The sequence below is a fragment of the Bactrocera tryoni genome, chromosome 5 (assembly GCF_016617805.1).
Source record: "Bactrocera tryoni isolate S06 chromosome 5, CSIRO_BtryS06_freeze2, whole genome shotgun sequence".
Lineage (NCBI taxonomy): Eukaryota > Metazoa > Arthropoda > Insecta > Diptera > Tephritidae > Bactrocera > Bactrocera tryoni.
Genome location: NC_052503.1, coordinates 35,829,545 through 35,846,169, shown reverse-complemented (window position 1 = coordinate 35,846,169; position 16,625 = coordinate 35,829,545). Strand labels below are relative to the sequence as shown.

The following is a 16,625-nucleotide window of genomic DNA, read 5'->3' as shown; positions in this document are numbered from 1 at the left end:
TTTTATTTATATAAACTATATGCACAGATTTTAAAACATAAAATAACTATCTTAACATATCGCATACATACATCTAAGAAATGTAATTTAAGAATTTTTCACCTCCATCGCTTATTTGAAAATTAATCCTTTTAATCCTTCGTAACTGAATGTTTATATAAAAACGCGAGTGTGTTAACTCATTTTTTAATTTTAAAAAGTGAAAAATTTACAAATTACGGTAAAATATTGGAATAACAATATATGCAAATTATTTCTCAATCATTACATAAAGTTTTGAAAATCGTTATAAATATTTAAAAAATCTAAACCAGCAAGAGTAAAGAAATTCAGTTCACTTTCTATCTCGAGGCAATTGCTTTATGCACTTGCTTTTATACCCATTAACACAAGCAGCACTAAGAATACAAAACTTTTCTTATTTTACGTTGGCCTACGTTTGGACGGCACCACCACATGACGCACGATAATATTTGGTTTCTTGCGCACCTCCTTAATAAAGGCTTTTTGCTGCCCTTCTTTATTACTACTGTCATTAGTGGTATCTAAGCCAATGCTGACATTCGCACTAATTTCATGTACAGTTGGACCCGCTGCACTGAACTGCACATTCTTCTCGCAATTATCTTCAGTGATGAATGCATGACTTTGCTTTGAGAGAATGGAAGGACCCGGTTGAGCATCAAGTCCAGGCGGTTCCCTTTTGAAGTTCTTTGGTAGTGCCAGCTGTAGTTCGTTTGCTAAAGAATTGCTCTGCATATTGCTCTCACGCAAATATTTATCAGAACTAAGTTCTGACTTCAATGAAATAGTTGAACGCGACTGTGTTTGTGGTGTACCAACGTTTTCTTTAAACTCCACATTTGATTTTAGTGATAGCGGTGTGCTGTCGCCACATTGATCATTAACTTCTTGTTTCACTGAAATATTTTCAGTAGGTGTGTTGCATATTGCTGCTGAATTCTCATTTTTAATGGGACGTAACGGTGTGCTAGGTATTTGTGATTTCCTTTCCGTGGGTGTGGCAGGTGATGCGTGCACAATACGGGGTCGCGCAGTCTCCTGTTCTTTCTGGGTTATATTAAACTCTATTGCACGAATAGCTTTGAACTCAATGCGGTGCTCAGTCAAAAGATCCTCTCTGTCGAGCAGTACACAACGCGTTTTTAATGCTTCGAAGCGCCATCTGAAAATAACAAACAAATATTACTTTTCCATTATGGAGTTAAATAGTTGTATTGAAATACCTTGTCATCTCCTGTTGAACGTTGCGTAGCTGCTCTTCCAAACTGGCTTTTTGTATTCGCACACCATGAAGTTGTTTCTTGAGTTCATCAGTTTCTTGTCTAAATGAATGGGGGGAGTAAAAATATTTGTGTGAAACACACATATCCTTAACTGTACCGTAAAGTTAGTTAGTATATATTCTTAGCACAAAAAATAGCCTATATTTACAAATGTGTTTTCCAAATAAATGATGGAGGTGACGAAATTTAATATGAACGTGAACTATCTAATTAAGTGTTATGCCCATTTGCACTATACAAAACATACGACTATAACGAAACTTCTTCCACACTTCACTAGTGAAATGTGTTACACAATTTACAACTTCTACGGGTAATGCGTACTTGCAGAAATTCAGCATCGAATCAAGCCACGCAACACCCTTATCGTTGGCCAAGTCGCGTAGTCGACTCTGAGACACATTTAATTGCTTCTCTAAGCCTTCCACTTGGCCGAGTAGTTGACGTATGCGCTCATTTAGTTTGTCTGCAAAGGATGATGTTCAATTATGTCTGATTTTATAATGTTTATAATATTTCAATAACTCATATTAAGTACCTTGATATGTACGGTCGGCTGAACAAAATATTGAACTACACTCCTTAAGCTCTATGTGCATTGCAATATTTTCTCGCTTTAATCGTCTTATTTCAGACTGACTGTCATGACAGATTTTCTTCATATCAATGTAGCTTTTCTTTTGGGCAGCTAGCAGTTTTTTCATTGCTTGTCGTTGGTCGTCCACTTCAGCGAAGAGCGAGTTGCCTTTGCGATCTGCAAACAATTTTTAAATAATCAAAATTCATCATTAAAACAATAATTAATAATTATAAAAGTACTTACCCACACCCTCTGGCTTTGTTTCTAACATCGCCAATCTCGCATTTGCATCGGCTAAATGTTCTTGGGTACTTTCAAGCAAAACTGTCTTTTCATCTAAATCTTCACGTTTTGAACGTAAATTTTCCTCCAAACATGTTACTTGATCGCGTAGAACTTCTATATTACTCTATAAGAAATATGTACACAAAATAAAACTTTAATTTATTATTAAAGGGATAGTAATAGGGTTTACCTCTCTTTCCGCTAACGCCATTGTTTGCCGCACCATACTTTCCTGAAACTCTTCCAATTTTTTCATTAAGGAAAAATTTTCACCTTCCAGCGATGCTATACGTTGGGTGAGCTCTTCTGTTCCAGCATCTACTATCGACGACGTACTTAGCCTTTTTGCTGATTTTACTGTTTCTAACTGTTTACGCATTTCGGCATTTTCTGCACTCAACGCCGCGTAGTCCTGCTGCAATGTGCTGTAGTCTGCAGATAAAGTATGATGTTGTCTACGCAAATCTTCCAGCTCCGTTTCTACTTTAGTTTTTCCTTTACTCTCCTTTTCAATCGTGGCAAGCGTTCGCATAAGCTCCTCGATTTCCTGCGAAAGGTAATTTTCTGCAGCATAAGCCGTCTCCAGATTGCGCTTCAACTCATGGATACGCTGTGTGTCGGCCTCCGCATCATCGCGCATTTGTCGATAACGTTCAAACAGTTTTCCATAGTGATCCTGAAGATCTTCAAGTGGCAGCGACATGAATTCGATTTGAAAATCGTCTTCCATAACAAGCGTTTAAATTGAAGAACTTTTTTCTTTTAAATTTAATGTCACTTTAGTGCTTCAGTGCTGCCTAATTAGAGCAAATGACGCCACAATTTCTTTTCGACGCGACGATTTTCGCGCTAGATGGCGCTGTAATTGATTGTGAACCTGTGCGCACTTATAGTTTCCTTGACAGTTTCCTTATTTCAAATATTATTTATTTACAACATTTATTTATTTGTGCACTTTTCATATTAGAAACGTATTTTTGTAGTATTTCCAATTTATTTTTCACCAATATTTGAATATATTTAAACTTTGTTTACTGCGGTTGCGATGTCAACTTGCTGATAGATTCATGACTAAAAGGACTATGCCTTTCGGCTGCGTTTTTATATTTGGCAGCGACAAATCGGCACTTCGCAAGCCTTACCTGAGTATCTTACAGTTTTTCGTGTTCTGGAATTTACCTGAGTAATTTTCCTTGAGTTAGTAAATATGTTGCGCATGTGATACTTAACCGTGAAGATTATATGAATTATTAGTTCGTATATGCCGCACATGAGCAAATTAGAGAGAGCGGAAAATGCAGTTAATAAACAACATATGTTTTGACAGATGAAAAGTTGACTTCAGGTTTTAATATGTAAATATTATGAGATTTTATTTTATTATTATTCGTTTGAAATTATTTACATTTTGCTCCATTTCTGCTCCGTTTGCCTCCTTAGAACATCAAGTGACTCCGTTTGCCTTCGAAAGACATCTTTTACAACAAACATAGCCCATTTTAAGAAAAAAATGACGATCGACCGACGAACTCGCGGTAGCTGGTTGGAAACTAAAATTACGGATAATTTCTGATCAAGTGAGTTTGAATGTTTACCTTTTTGCTAAAATTCTTTTGTAGCGATTGAGAAGTTTACATGAATTTGTTTAAGAAAATTGTTTATATTTTTAACAAAAAAAAATTTAAATTGTGTGATATCAAATGAAAGAGGACATTTTCACTCATAATCTTACTGAATATAAGCAAATCGATATGGTCTTTTAAGAGAAAATAAATATTTTCGAGGATCGTATTAAAAATATTAATAACAATAATATTCGAATTTTTTTGTGACCACCCCAGGTCTATGGTAGACCTTCCAAACATGTAAAAAATCGGTTTATGTTTTCAGCTAGGTTACGGAATTCGGTTATTTCGAAAATTTTATGTCATAAATGTAGATCACCGTGTGTGAACCCCAGCTTTTTCACTACGCTAATGAAATTAAGGAATTAATTTATACGGAGTCGGTCTTTTTGACAGCTGCCACTTGATTTATATTCAATTTGGTTTAACTTTTTAAGAAATGAAAAGCCTCAGGCGAGTCACACATTCATTGAATAGGCCCTAAACGAGATGTCCACAGACCCAGATTTTTACAAGAAAATTTGTAGATATTTCGAAGATTAAACATTTAGGTCGCACCCGAACTTAACGCTTCCTTGCTTGTTCTAACTAATTTTCAGTTTATTAAGTAGTGAGGAATTGCTTGCCACGCTTTGGAAAAATTACGCGTGCAGATGTTAAGCAAATGTTGGGGGATTAGTGACACCAATGAGATCGAAATAAAATTCCAAATGTGGCGTTGACATACATATGCACATATGTAACAAAGTATCTACTTGAGCAGAAGCAAATGTATGTTTTTGTGTTTCAAGCTGAACAAATCAATTATTATCCTTCCAAATAAAGCAACCAGTTGAGTGCCTCAGAGACATACATACATACATACATATGTGTGTATGTGTATGCGCTTCAGTTTAAGACAAGCACACAGCGTGTCTTTATGAATTTCCGTTGTTAAAATTCTTGAAAATTCAATAGACAATTGAAAATATGCACATTCTTGTTTTGTGCTTCGAAAATGCTAATTGCCCTCGTGGCGACACTCCGCACCACCACAGGTAAATACTCTAAAAAGCGGTTACATTTATTTATTAATTTTCTCCGGCTTTGAATGGGGTCGGCTTGTCAATCTGCAAAATAAACTCATTTTCACGCCAAACACTTGCGGCTACACTTATGCAAATACTTCAACCCTCTAACACGCGTCAGCTAACTACCTGCTCTCATGCGCACTCTATTTGCAGCCTTGAGGCCTGTCGTTACTGTGTTATATATACATACATGTGTGTATGTAGTTCTGAAGGGAATCTGTTAAATAATGCTAAATCGCAGTAAACATGAGCTACTTAATACCTTCCTTCTTTTCTTAACTCAGCTCAGATACATTAACTCGACGAATTTGCATATTTCCGGGTTGCCAGGGGAGATTTGCACGATTGCGTGTTTCATAAAATGTGGGCGTTCAAAATTGTTAGTCAATCAAATGAGTTGCAACAATTGCTCTGCCTGACCTAAAGGCTGCATGGAGTTTGATTAACACCGGAAGTTATACGCAAATAAGTTCAATATCACTTTCATACCAAAATAGAATTTGAATTGTCACTCCAATGTGAACGGAGAGAATATTACTATTATAAGATGCAAAGTGCTTGCCGATTTGGACATATTTCTATACCCAGTTTGGGTAACGTTACTCAAAATATAAGAAAAACGTTAACATTGGATCCTTCTAAGCTATTAAACCCTACAAAAACAAGTTCCATACAATGGCCTGATTTTGTTTAGTTAGTTCGTATGTCTGCTACAGAAGTTCGATTTGAAGGATTTCTTCGGAGATTAAATCGTAGCCTTGGACAATAATCCATGCAAATTTCCCTAAGATATCTCGTCAAGGACTGGATTTTCATCATTCAATTTGTATGACAGCTATATGCTATACATGCCATAGATGGATCTGCTGACCCTCTCTTGTTATCACAATACATACTTCATTTAACCCACTCAAATCAAAGGGGCTTATTAAAAGCTCCTGTAATTAATTGCGCTTTGGTCTGACTTCTTCATCTTGCGATTGTACTCCCGAAATATATGCTTTGGTGTCCATGCTGGTTGCAGAGGTGACACAGAATCCTGAAACAGTACCCTAATCTGTGCAGCTGAAACCGCAGCCGGTAGTGACCTGTATAAAATCTCTCAAGCTGCCTTAATTTGTATCTGGAAAGTGTGATTAGTTTCATAAACCGTTCTGTATCGAACAGACACATCCTCGTCTGTCGAAGCCTAGGCACTTGTTGCCAGTGACGTTTTCTTCTGGCCTTCAGAACGACTCCGGTCGTGTCGGACTGATTGCCGCAGCTTCTTTCGCCAGAAGATCGGATTACTCATTTCCTTTGATACCTCTATGTCCAAGGGTCCATGCTAGTGCGATAGTACTTTCAGTGGCAGCTCTGTTAAGCATTTTTATGTATTCCAGTACCATTGTTGTTCGATTGCAACTGACGAAACAGCTTCAAGTGCCGCTTTGCTATCGCTGAAGATGACAATTTGTACCCCAAGATAGTGTTTTCTAGAATAAGCTCTGCACTTTTGCTAATAGCACAGACTACAGCTTGAAAGTTGCTTGGAAACCAAGCTCATGGGTACATGGTGCCACTATACCAGCCCCAATTCCACCTGCCGCTTTCGTGTCGTTTGTTTACCATTGAATTATAATCCTATAAAGGTTCTCCTCAACGATGGAGTGAGACTTTGAATCATACATACATATAGTATGTACATTTCAGCCTATTTGAGTTGAGTTATTTTTATACAAAGTCCAACAAAAAAAATGTGCTAAAAAATTCAGGAAATTTTTGTTTTTTGAAAAAAAAAACAAGAAAAAACGTTAACTTCGGTTGCACCGAAGCTAATATACCCTTCACAGGTGTATTCCTTTTAGTAACTATGTGTTCAGTTTTTATGGAAGCTATATGCTATAGTAATCCGATCTGAAGAATTTTTTCGGAGATTATGTTATTACCTTAAGCAGTAATCCATGTCAAATTTCTTGAATATACCACGTCGAATGTGAAAGTTTTCCATACAAGAACTTGATTCCGATCGTTCAGTTTGTATGGCAGCTCTATGCTATAGTTAACCGATCTGAACAATTTCTTCGGAGATTATATTGTTGCCTTAGAAAATAATCTATACCAATTTCGTGAAAATATCTTGTCAAATGTGAAAGTTTTCCATACAAGAGCATGATTCCGATCGTTCAGTTTTTATGGCAGCTATATGTTATAGTGGTCCGATATCGGCAGGTCCGACAAGTGAGCAGTTTCCTGAAGAGAAAATGACGTTTGCAAAACGATATCTTCAAAACTTAGGGACTAGTTCGTATATATACAGAGAGACGGACAGACAGACAGACGGACATGGCTAAATCAACTCAGCTCAACAATCTGATTATACTTTATAGGGTCTCCGACGCTTCCTTCTTGGTGTTACAAACTTAATATATCTTGTTCAGGGTATAAAAGCAATTATTTATTGGTCTACATGGAGATTGTCTCCCTCAAAGAGTCTCCAATCGATATTTTGCACTTCTGCCAGCGCTTTTTTCAATCGTGAAAACAGTTCTCAAACGACGTGAATTGTTTTTCCAGAAACCCGGATTTGCTTCACAGTAACCGCGTTAAACTTATAGTTAGTACTTCTGATTGACTTTGTAATCTTGGAGCAAGAATTTATGTTGCACTGTCATTAAAGTCGTAGAACACAGTAATCATAACCTTCACCTTTGAACGCACTTATCGAGCCTTTTCGAGTTTTGGCGAGCCAGACTGCTTCCACTGAAACGATTGACTTTTATATTAGTTTCAATGTCATATCCGATAACCCATTTTTGGTCACCTCAAGCAATTCTGCATCGCCGTTGACTTCATTTAGTAATTCCTGAACATCCTCCATTCGCCGCTGTTTTTATTCAAAATTCAGCAATTTTGGAACAAATTTCGTTGCCACACGTTTCATACCGAAAACATTCGAACAAATTTCTTGACATGAGCCAATCAATATGCCAACATCATCACCGACTTCACTGATTGCGTTCATAACCATTTTCTAGCCCACCATTAGAAGAAATAATACTATTTTTCATAGGAATTGCCATCCTAGGAGCAGTGGTTGCTTATACAACAATTGGCTGCATGCCACAGGCAAAACTAACAACAGAGCCGAATTCTTCAAGATAAGCACAATATCTTCAAATTCAACATGATTCCTTTCTTGTTCTCAGAAAAAAGCCAATCAAGCCAAGCCAAGGCCGGAATATGCCGATCTTTGAACGAGTACTTTCTGATTGTAGACTAAATAGTTTGGTTTAATTTCTAAGAAAATAATGTTTAGGTATTTTACATATAATGTTATGTGGTGGGCCTAGAAATATCATGTACATATATCGACTATCATTATTCACCCTTTTTCTTTTTACACCCACGAAGCTCGAATACTCGTACGGGTTGCCTCCACTTCTAACCAGAGTCTAGTCCTTCACTATCTCGCACATATGTATTTAAATAAAAATTTTCAGCATTCAGCTGCAAATCTTTATCGGGCATAAGTTCCAAACTTCGCAGCCTCTTTTTAAACTCCATTCTGGCTAACACTCCAAATCACTACAGAGCTCCCACTCCGCTTCGGTAGAGCGAACACAAACGTGAGAAAGTTACCAAAGTGAAATCCGCAAAAAAGGACCGTACACTTAAGAAGACAATCAATGTCCTTCCACATGCTTACGCTAGCGATTATAAACACATTTGTGTCCTTTTCCACTTCTTATGCGAATGTATAATGAACGGCGGTGGCCAAAGTTTCCACCACATACACATAAGCTTTTGTTAATTAAATTTGATCATTAGGGATTTGGAAAGTGTGGCGAATGATGAAGTGTTCATATAGTACCAAACCCAAAGTTACGAAGGTGTGTACAAAGACAAATAAAGTTGGGCTATATTTTGGAGCCGGCTACAGATTCTCATACACCTCAACTTCCCTGGGATGCAGATCTATGTACTATACATACATACATGCATATGTATGTATGGATGTCCATTCTGATTACAATTTATAAGAATTAAAGAAGACAATTTTTACTTGAATATACATATTTGTTTGAATGATAGCTATGAGCCCGATCTGAACAAAATGTTCGGATATACTTGTAGTACCGATGCTTTGGATAAAAGTCTATGCCAAATTTCGTGAAGTTACCTTGTCAAATTCGGGTCAAAAATATTCGGTTATCAGTAACGTGCCGGTCTTGATCATCACGAAAAAGGTACGGCCTAATGATGCCGAGCGCCCATAAACCGCACCAAGATGCAATGGTGAAGTAAGTGTGGAATGCTTCCTGACCAATAACGCATATTTTGATTATGAACGAAGCTATTTAGCCAGAAATAAGCCTGATCGCTGAAGATGATTTTTCGATGAAAAGCCTGATCATTTTCAAGTTGTTGCTCAGCCCAGTTTAGGAGTATACGACGTTTCTGGCGCTCAAGCGACTTCAGTTCTTGTATCATTTTGATCTTGTAAGGATGTAGGCCAAGATATTTTCGCAAAGTTTGCCAAAACATTTTGATTTCGGTCTTCCTGAATTGATGTGCCAGCGACAGCAATATTCTCGACACTACGGCAGTTCTTTGTCTCACTGGCACGGGAACATTTTGTACTATGCCTATGGATTCAAACTTTTTTACCAGACGCTCAATTGTTGATATGACAGGACGATTATGACGACCATAAATTGGACGTTGTGCTCTTAAAGTTAAGGCCACGACTGCTTTTGTAGCGTCCCTATTGAAAAACCCGTTATATACGAATACTTTGTAGGATCTCGGATGGGTCAAAAGACCATTTTATTTCAAGCACCACTATTAGTTCCTCTTCTTTTATGTTTTTAAACCCTCGTTCTGACCTCGATCCTTAACAATTTATGGTGCTTCATTGGACCAATTTTAGTTTGCCAAATCGTACACTCCCTAATGTTTTGCATATGCATACTTAAGAAGGACAGCACGTTCGCACACAACTTGGCAGGAAGTAGTTGTTAAAGACGGACAACAACTTGTGAATATGGCTGAGCAGATATACATACATACATATGTATGTACAACCATATGAAGACGCACCACACATACACATGTACACATGAGTCGCTACGCAGACTTGCCAAGACTACTTGTTTTCATATGTCATTAGATTCGCAACAGTTGACAAACAGTTTAACGCTTCAGCACGTTTTCAATTCAATCTGGTGACACTTGGGTGGGATGGGGTGAGGTCGCTGCGACAGTTTGGAATAGTTGATGAGACTGTCAGTCCGTCAGCGAAGTAGGTAAATGCGAAATAGCGTAACGGACAGAAGAAAAGCCCTGAAGCGTGGCAGCATCCCTCACACAAGGAAGAAAGGAAGGCCAATAAACAAGTAGTAATGAGCGCCATATCTATAAATACAAACACATATGTATGTAAGTATCTTTATGTGGCTTGCGTGCATAACCTACATTTCTTTGTTGGTTACGGCACAATAAGGCGAACATTCATGAATTCAAGTTTTTAAATCGCGATAAATCAAATGCGCCATCCCTCATAGTCGCACAGCCAAAGGGTTATCGCTGTGATAACCGCATACGAATCTGGGTGGCGAGATCTTGAAGAAAGTAAATTTATAAGTTATGGCTAAAAACAATAAGCATCGCTTAAAAGTACATAAATCAAAAATTAAACAAACAATTCAAAGTCGCGCCAAACTTCGGAATACAAATAAACACAAGTGCTATGGGATTGACGATTCTAACTGCATGAAAAAAGAAAATATTAATGTTTTTTCCGCAATGCAAGACTAAAACTCCCCTAACTTGGCGGCATACGAAAGTCAAGTTGAAAGAAATAATAATCATGAACAACTGTTAGTTGGCTGGTAAAATGACAAATGTAATCGCGGTCGTAGCTATTGACCCCAGTAACGGCAGAAATGGAGAAAGAGATGCACGAGCCGTGAAGAAATACTAAAGTTACTAAATAACAAGAGGTGATTCATTTCTGAAATTATGTTTTGGTAGGTTTTTCAGTGAATTTATCAAGGAAGCCGTTTAACTAGTAGTCCAGTCATTTAAGCTTAAATTAGGTAAGAACCTCGGAATTCGATATACCCATTTATATGTCCGTAAATACTTGTACCGTACTTGTACTTGTACTTGTAAATACTTGTACAGACATACATATAAATGGGTATATCGAATTCCGAGGTGAACTTACTATAATGACTGGACTATAGGCATTGTCGCACTTGATATTCTAAACCGAAATGTTTCGGACTAAAAACAAGTAAAAATGTCGCCAAACACATTTATCGTTTTAGTGGTTGTAATTTCAGTTGCCTTCCGTTCTTCGCTTCTCTACTTGCTAGACTTACACATTTAGCTTATTTAAATATATAGTATATAAGTTAACCTTTAAAAAAGGTCAGTGAATGCAAATATGTACTTAAACTGCGTGATTATAATGTCCAACTGGCTAAAACTTTTGGTCAGGTCGTCCCTTTAACGCTGTTCTCTGTGATATCCAAAAATCCTAAATCTCTCTAATGAGATCGTCACCTTACAGTTTCCGGCAATTCGGTTGTGACCGGGCACATAAAAAAGTCGGCAGTTGTAAAGAAGAGAGTAAAGACCTTGAATTATTCTTGGCTAGTCTTGTGCGCTCAAAGCCAGTATAGCAGCCCTAATGTCGGTGTAGATTCATCTGAAGAAAGATGATATTTGAAGCAGTACATCTATGGCTACCTTGATGGCATTCACCTGCCCTTGGAAGACGCTAAAGTGCTTTGGTAACTTGAAGCTAGAGTTTATTGAGAGCTCTGGATAGAAGACTAGGGCTCCCACCCACCTCTAAGCATCAGCACCTCTTCACCATCAGCTTCACTCAGCCCATATATCCCTTACAGTATGCGCAGAAAAGGAGCCACCTGGAAAAGGTGCCATTATGCAGTAGTCCAGATTGTCGGAAATTCAAGCGATTTTGTGGATTCTGCATGTCAATACATCTGCCAGCAATGTCTGCAGAAATACAACATGTAGAACGGTGTTGAGTACTATTGTTAGAGCACCATTACGAGCCGGTCATTAAACACGTTCCAGCTACTTAGCTACTTAGCTACTTTGATTTTTCTGATTGTTTCCACCAGATAAAAACCCCATAAGACATTATTAGCGTAACTACGGTTTCTCAGATTGCCACTTTTGGTGAGTGGATCTAGCCATTCCCAATTGTACTTTTACCGCATTATAAGATTACTGATACCTTCTTCAATGTTTGGCTTCCATGAAAGCTTCCTGTGAGGAATAACCCCCAAGTAATTCAAAGGGCCGTTGGACTTCTTATTCTTGAGTATCAACGTTTGCCAATATGGTTGGTCGGTTCTCTCAAGCTTTATTATCCTAAAGTCATGACTTGGGAGAGATGGTTTGCAGTATTTTTCCTTTATTTCTTAAACGACTTTCCAATATGTGAATGTCTGTATTCAATCACACGATGTACTTATGTAACACAGTTGGAAAAGTAAGAGAGCAGGGCTATATAAGGGATCATTTGGTGTACGAGTATAAACATCGGTAGCTAAGTTACCAGCGCATTAATAACTACGGAATTTTTGTGGATTAGAACGAACGGATTAGGTTTTTATTAAATACTCTAATTCTGAAAAAAAAACATTTCAGACACTTCGAATTAGCCCTATTTCTTTTATTTCATATATTTACATACAAAAACATACACATCTTTCGTAAATGCTCTTAGTTTTACAAACTACACTGAAATAAAAAGTGAGGCAGTCTAGTAACGCTATACGCCACTACGGACTCTTACCTATGGCTGGAGAGCTGATGCAAAGCGTGGACCGCACCCAATGCCTTTGAGCCATTGTCAATGGAAACTAAAACCGAAATCTTGCTGAACTCTTTAAAAAATATATGAATTTGATTTGGGAAAAATTTTAACTTATATTTTAAAAATATGTAGTCAATAATCGGGTGCAAACTGGTGCGACACATGATAAATCTATTTAAAAAGTTTTCAAAGCTCTATTTCTTAGTAGCTCTATAATTACCTTCTGCTTTAATTTTCTCAATCTGTCTCTCCCTGACAACTGGCAACTTTTTAGTTTTACGATATCAATTTTTTGTCAACTTCTTCCTTTGCATTAGCCAAGAAATTCTCAGTACTCGATTCTCCCTCGACTCGACTCTCGAAACCCTCTCTGTACTACTGCTCTCAATATCAGTTAGTTATTTGTTCTGTGATTCTGCAGAGTTCTGTCAGGGCTACTGTCATTTTGATGTCAAAAGCGTCAGTTAGAAGCCTTGGACTGGAAATCGAGATTCAGTGCTGCATTGATTTAGTTCTGTACAAGGTTTGTCCGGAAAGTAATTTTTTCCAACGCAACTATACTTCGTAGCGTGCGCGCACCGACTGGATTCGGTAGAGCGCGTTCCTAGCTAACAAACGAGCGGCTGGTCAGTTGTCTCCGAGCTCCTGAAAAAGCCAATGAAAGGCAAGCATTTTGAGACGACAGAGGGGATCCAAGCAGTATGCACCTCGGCTTTCAATGTTATTCCGGAGAAAGCCTTCCTTGACGCCTTCAAAGCTTGGAAATCGCGCTGGCAGCGCTGCATCGAAGCGGAAAGAGCCCATTTTGAAAGTTTTTGAAAAATTGTAACGACTGGTTCAATAATTTTTTTTAAATCGACTCAGTTCTATTACTTTCCGTACAAACCCTGTAGTAGTTTCATAACAGCACAACTTATTGCAGGGTATAAATGAGTGGTTTCTCCTTAGTTAAGAACAGAAATGAGGGTGATGAAGTTAGTCCAAAAGATGTCAATGTGTTTAATAACAATGCTTTTGTTGTCACTGTCTTTTGGTCATAAAGACAAATGTAAAATATGGATTTGAGTACTTTGTAAATGAGGGTTAAGTGACTCTAGCACTAAAGTACAACTCGGAAATCAAGTTTACTATGGACATAATCCACTTGTTTGTGCGGATATAAAATATGTACATACATACGTGTGTTGTTTGTTTGTACATTCAATATTAAGTTTATTGTACTTTTGTACAAGTTTTGGCAGGACAAAAGGCTAATGGCCTAATTCTAGAAATCGGTATTGAGAGTGAGTGTTGTTATTGTGTTATTGTGGTAAAATATAAATTCATAAGTTAAGAAGGGGATAATTTCAATAAGTTATTGAGTGTTGCTTATGAGCAAAACAATAAGATTTGCATTCGAGGAAAGGGAGTTGACACTACAATGCTAGAAGGAAATGGCTAAGAAATAATGGGTGTTTTTTTGAAACGTGTGGCTTTCAATAAAGCAATACTTTTTTGGAGTTGGTCTTTCTTTGCTGGAACTTGATTTATACGTATACGCAGTTTGATAGACTTTGGAACAACGTTTGTAAATCGTGCAATTTTATTACCATAATAACAGTTCAGTTCGGCCGACTCATCACGTGCTGCGTCCAATGTCGGTCGACACAATCGCCCATACTAATTTGAGCAACTATGGATCGGTTTCGCATCACGTTTGCTCTAGTAGATAATGTTCATCCTAAGATTTGCCGTACAGTTCGCACCGAAGACGCTATTGCTGCTGTGGAGCACATTATCAAAGAAGACCCGAATGAGTCCGTACTTCATCGCGCACAACAACTGGAACTGAGCTCATCGATTTTATGAAAGTTTTTGCCAAAAGGTCTTGGTTTGCACGCTTACAAAATCTAACTCGTACAAGAATCGAAGCCAAACGACAGACAAGCGCGTCGCACGTTCCATAAATGGAGACATAACAAGCTGGTCACCGATACCGAATTTTACAAAGCAATTGTTTCAGTAATAACGTTCCCTTTTGGGTCGATGATAATCTACAAGCCATTGTTGAGACGCCGTTATTTCTCAAAAAGTCACTATTTGATGTACTCTAGTGGCAGAAGGAAGAAGAAATCGTTGGTCCATATTTCTCAAAGTTGAATCTGGACATAATGATACAGTTAGTGGGTATGTTATAGAGCTATGATTACTTACTTTTTCGTACCTGAATTGGAGGTTGTTGATGTAGACGACTTTAGGATCCAACAAGACGGTGCTATATGCCGAACAGCCAACGTAATAATAAATTGATTGAAGGAAACTTTCAGTGAGAGTGCCACGGCTTCTAAGATCATGCGATTTGACGCCGCTGGACTTTTGTTTTTTGTATGGTTATGGGAACTCGCTTGTCTACGATAAGTTCGAGACCATTAACACTTTGGTAAAAATTTTTCGGTACATTATTGCTGACATACGGTCCCAATTACTGCAAAAAGTCAAAATTGGGCCTCTGGGCGGAATATTTTCTCGCTGGAAATAGTTTTTTAAACATAATGACAAAGACTTATCTTTATATTACATTTTTGGCCATAACATCAGATTATACGCGTTTTATTTTTTCTGTCTATTGACGCTAAAAAAAATCTAAGATCTGCGGTTTTTTGGGAAGAAAAATACTTCTGCAAAAATTCAGATGGATCTCTTGATTCAAAAATTGACTTGACCTTGGTCTTGCCGTGTATGTATATACATATGTACATACATACGTATGTAAATATATAATATATATCAAAGTAATATAATGATTTCGGGATCTATTAATGAAAACTCCAAAAATCTCAATAAATTTAGGCGATAATATTTCGTTCAGCATAACGAGATACATTAGTAAAAATTACTGATGTATGCATATGTATACACATGATCATTTCGGATATAAAGATATACATACCTAGGGTGCCTTTTATATTTCGGGATTTGGCAACTCTAGTGTTGCAATGAGACTACTCACAACTTTATCGTAAAGTTTGACACTTTTGAGCAATACGAGCGCTATTTGTGTTGTTTACAGTTACTTAAAATATTCAACTCATTCAAAAAAATGGAACTTAATCGCGAACATTTGGGCGCAATTGTTTTCTACAACTTTCGACATGAATTAATTCGCCAAAAGTGCATAGATGAGATTCAATTTTTGATAATGAAGCTTGACTGTAAAAAAAATTTCACGTTGGATTCCTTATACATAATTTGTCAATCACTCAAAAAAGGCTCATGTCGATTCGTGGAGAGAAATGTTCACAAAATACGATAGTGGTGCTTCGTCTATGACATCGTATGGGTGACATGGCTGTTTCAAAATGAGCCGAATCCAACAAAAGTTGCGCACGAAGCACTTCTAACAACTGCAAACTAACTGCACATGGCGCAACCGTACCACTAGAAGAACGCAGGACAGTAAAGTCTGAGTGGTATATAGTATAACCATTTGATTGTCAGTTGTCTCTCAAGATGATGTCAGTTGTCTCTCAAGAAATCATGAAAACTAATCGCCGAGTACGGGTCACTCTTCACCATGACAGTGTTAGTTTTCACACATCGAAACATCGATTTGCTGAGTCATCCTCCGTATAATCCTGACTTGGTACCGAATGACTTCTTTTTATTCCCCTTTGTAAAAAATAACTTAAGAGGTCAACGTTTTCCGACACCTGAAGATGTGGTTGATGGGTTTCGAATGCATGTTTGGAACATACTTCAATTAGAATGTGAAAAGTGCTTCAGCAATTGATTCAAACGTTTGCAACAGTGTATGGATTTTAATGGAAAATATTATGACAACAAATTAAAGCGATTTTCGATAATTAATATTTGTTTTTATACCCTTATCCCGAAATATAAATGGGCAACCTATATTCATACATAAATATGTACATATGT

The 16,625-nt window shown here is 37.5% G+C and overlaps 1 protein-coding gene across 1 annotated transcript; it reads right to left on the bottom strand.

Moving 5' to 3' along the window:
• Nucleotides 1–255: 255 nt before the first annotated feature.
• LOC120778510 (protein Spindly) lies at nt 256–2,902 on the bottom strand. The gene is made up of 6 exons (XM_040110341.1): nt 2,363–2,902; nt 2,131–2,296; nt 1,846–2,061; nt 1,632–1,773; nt 1,248–1,346; nt 256–1,186 (listed from the first exon to the last, which is right to left on the bottom strand). The coding sequence occupies exons 1-6, from the start codon at nt 2,900–2,902 to the stop codon at nt 424–426; spliced, it is 1,926 nt and encodes a 641-aa protein (XP_039966275.1). The 3' UTR covers nt 256–423.
• Nucleotides 2,903–16,625: the final 13,723 nt, after the last annotated feature.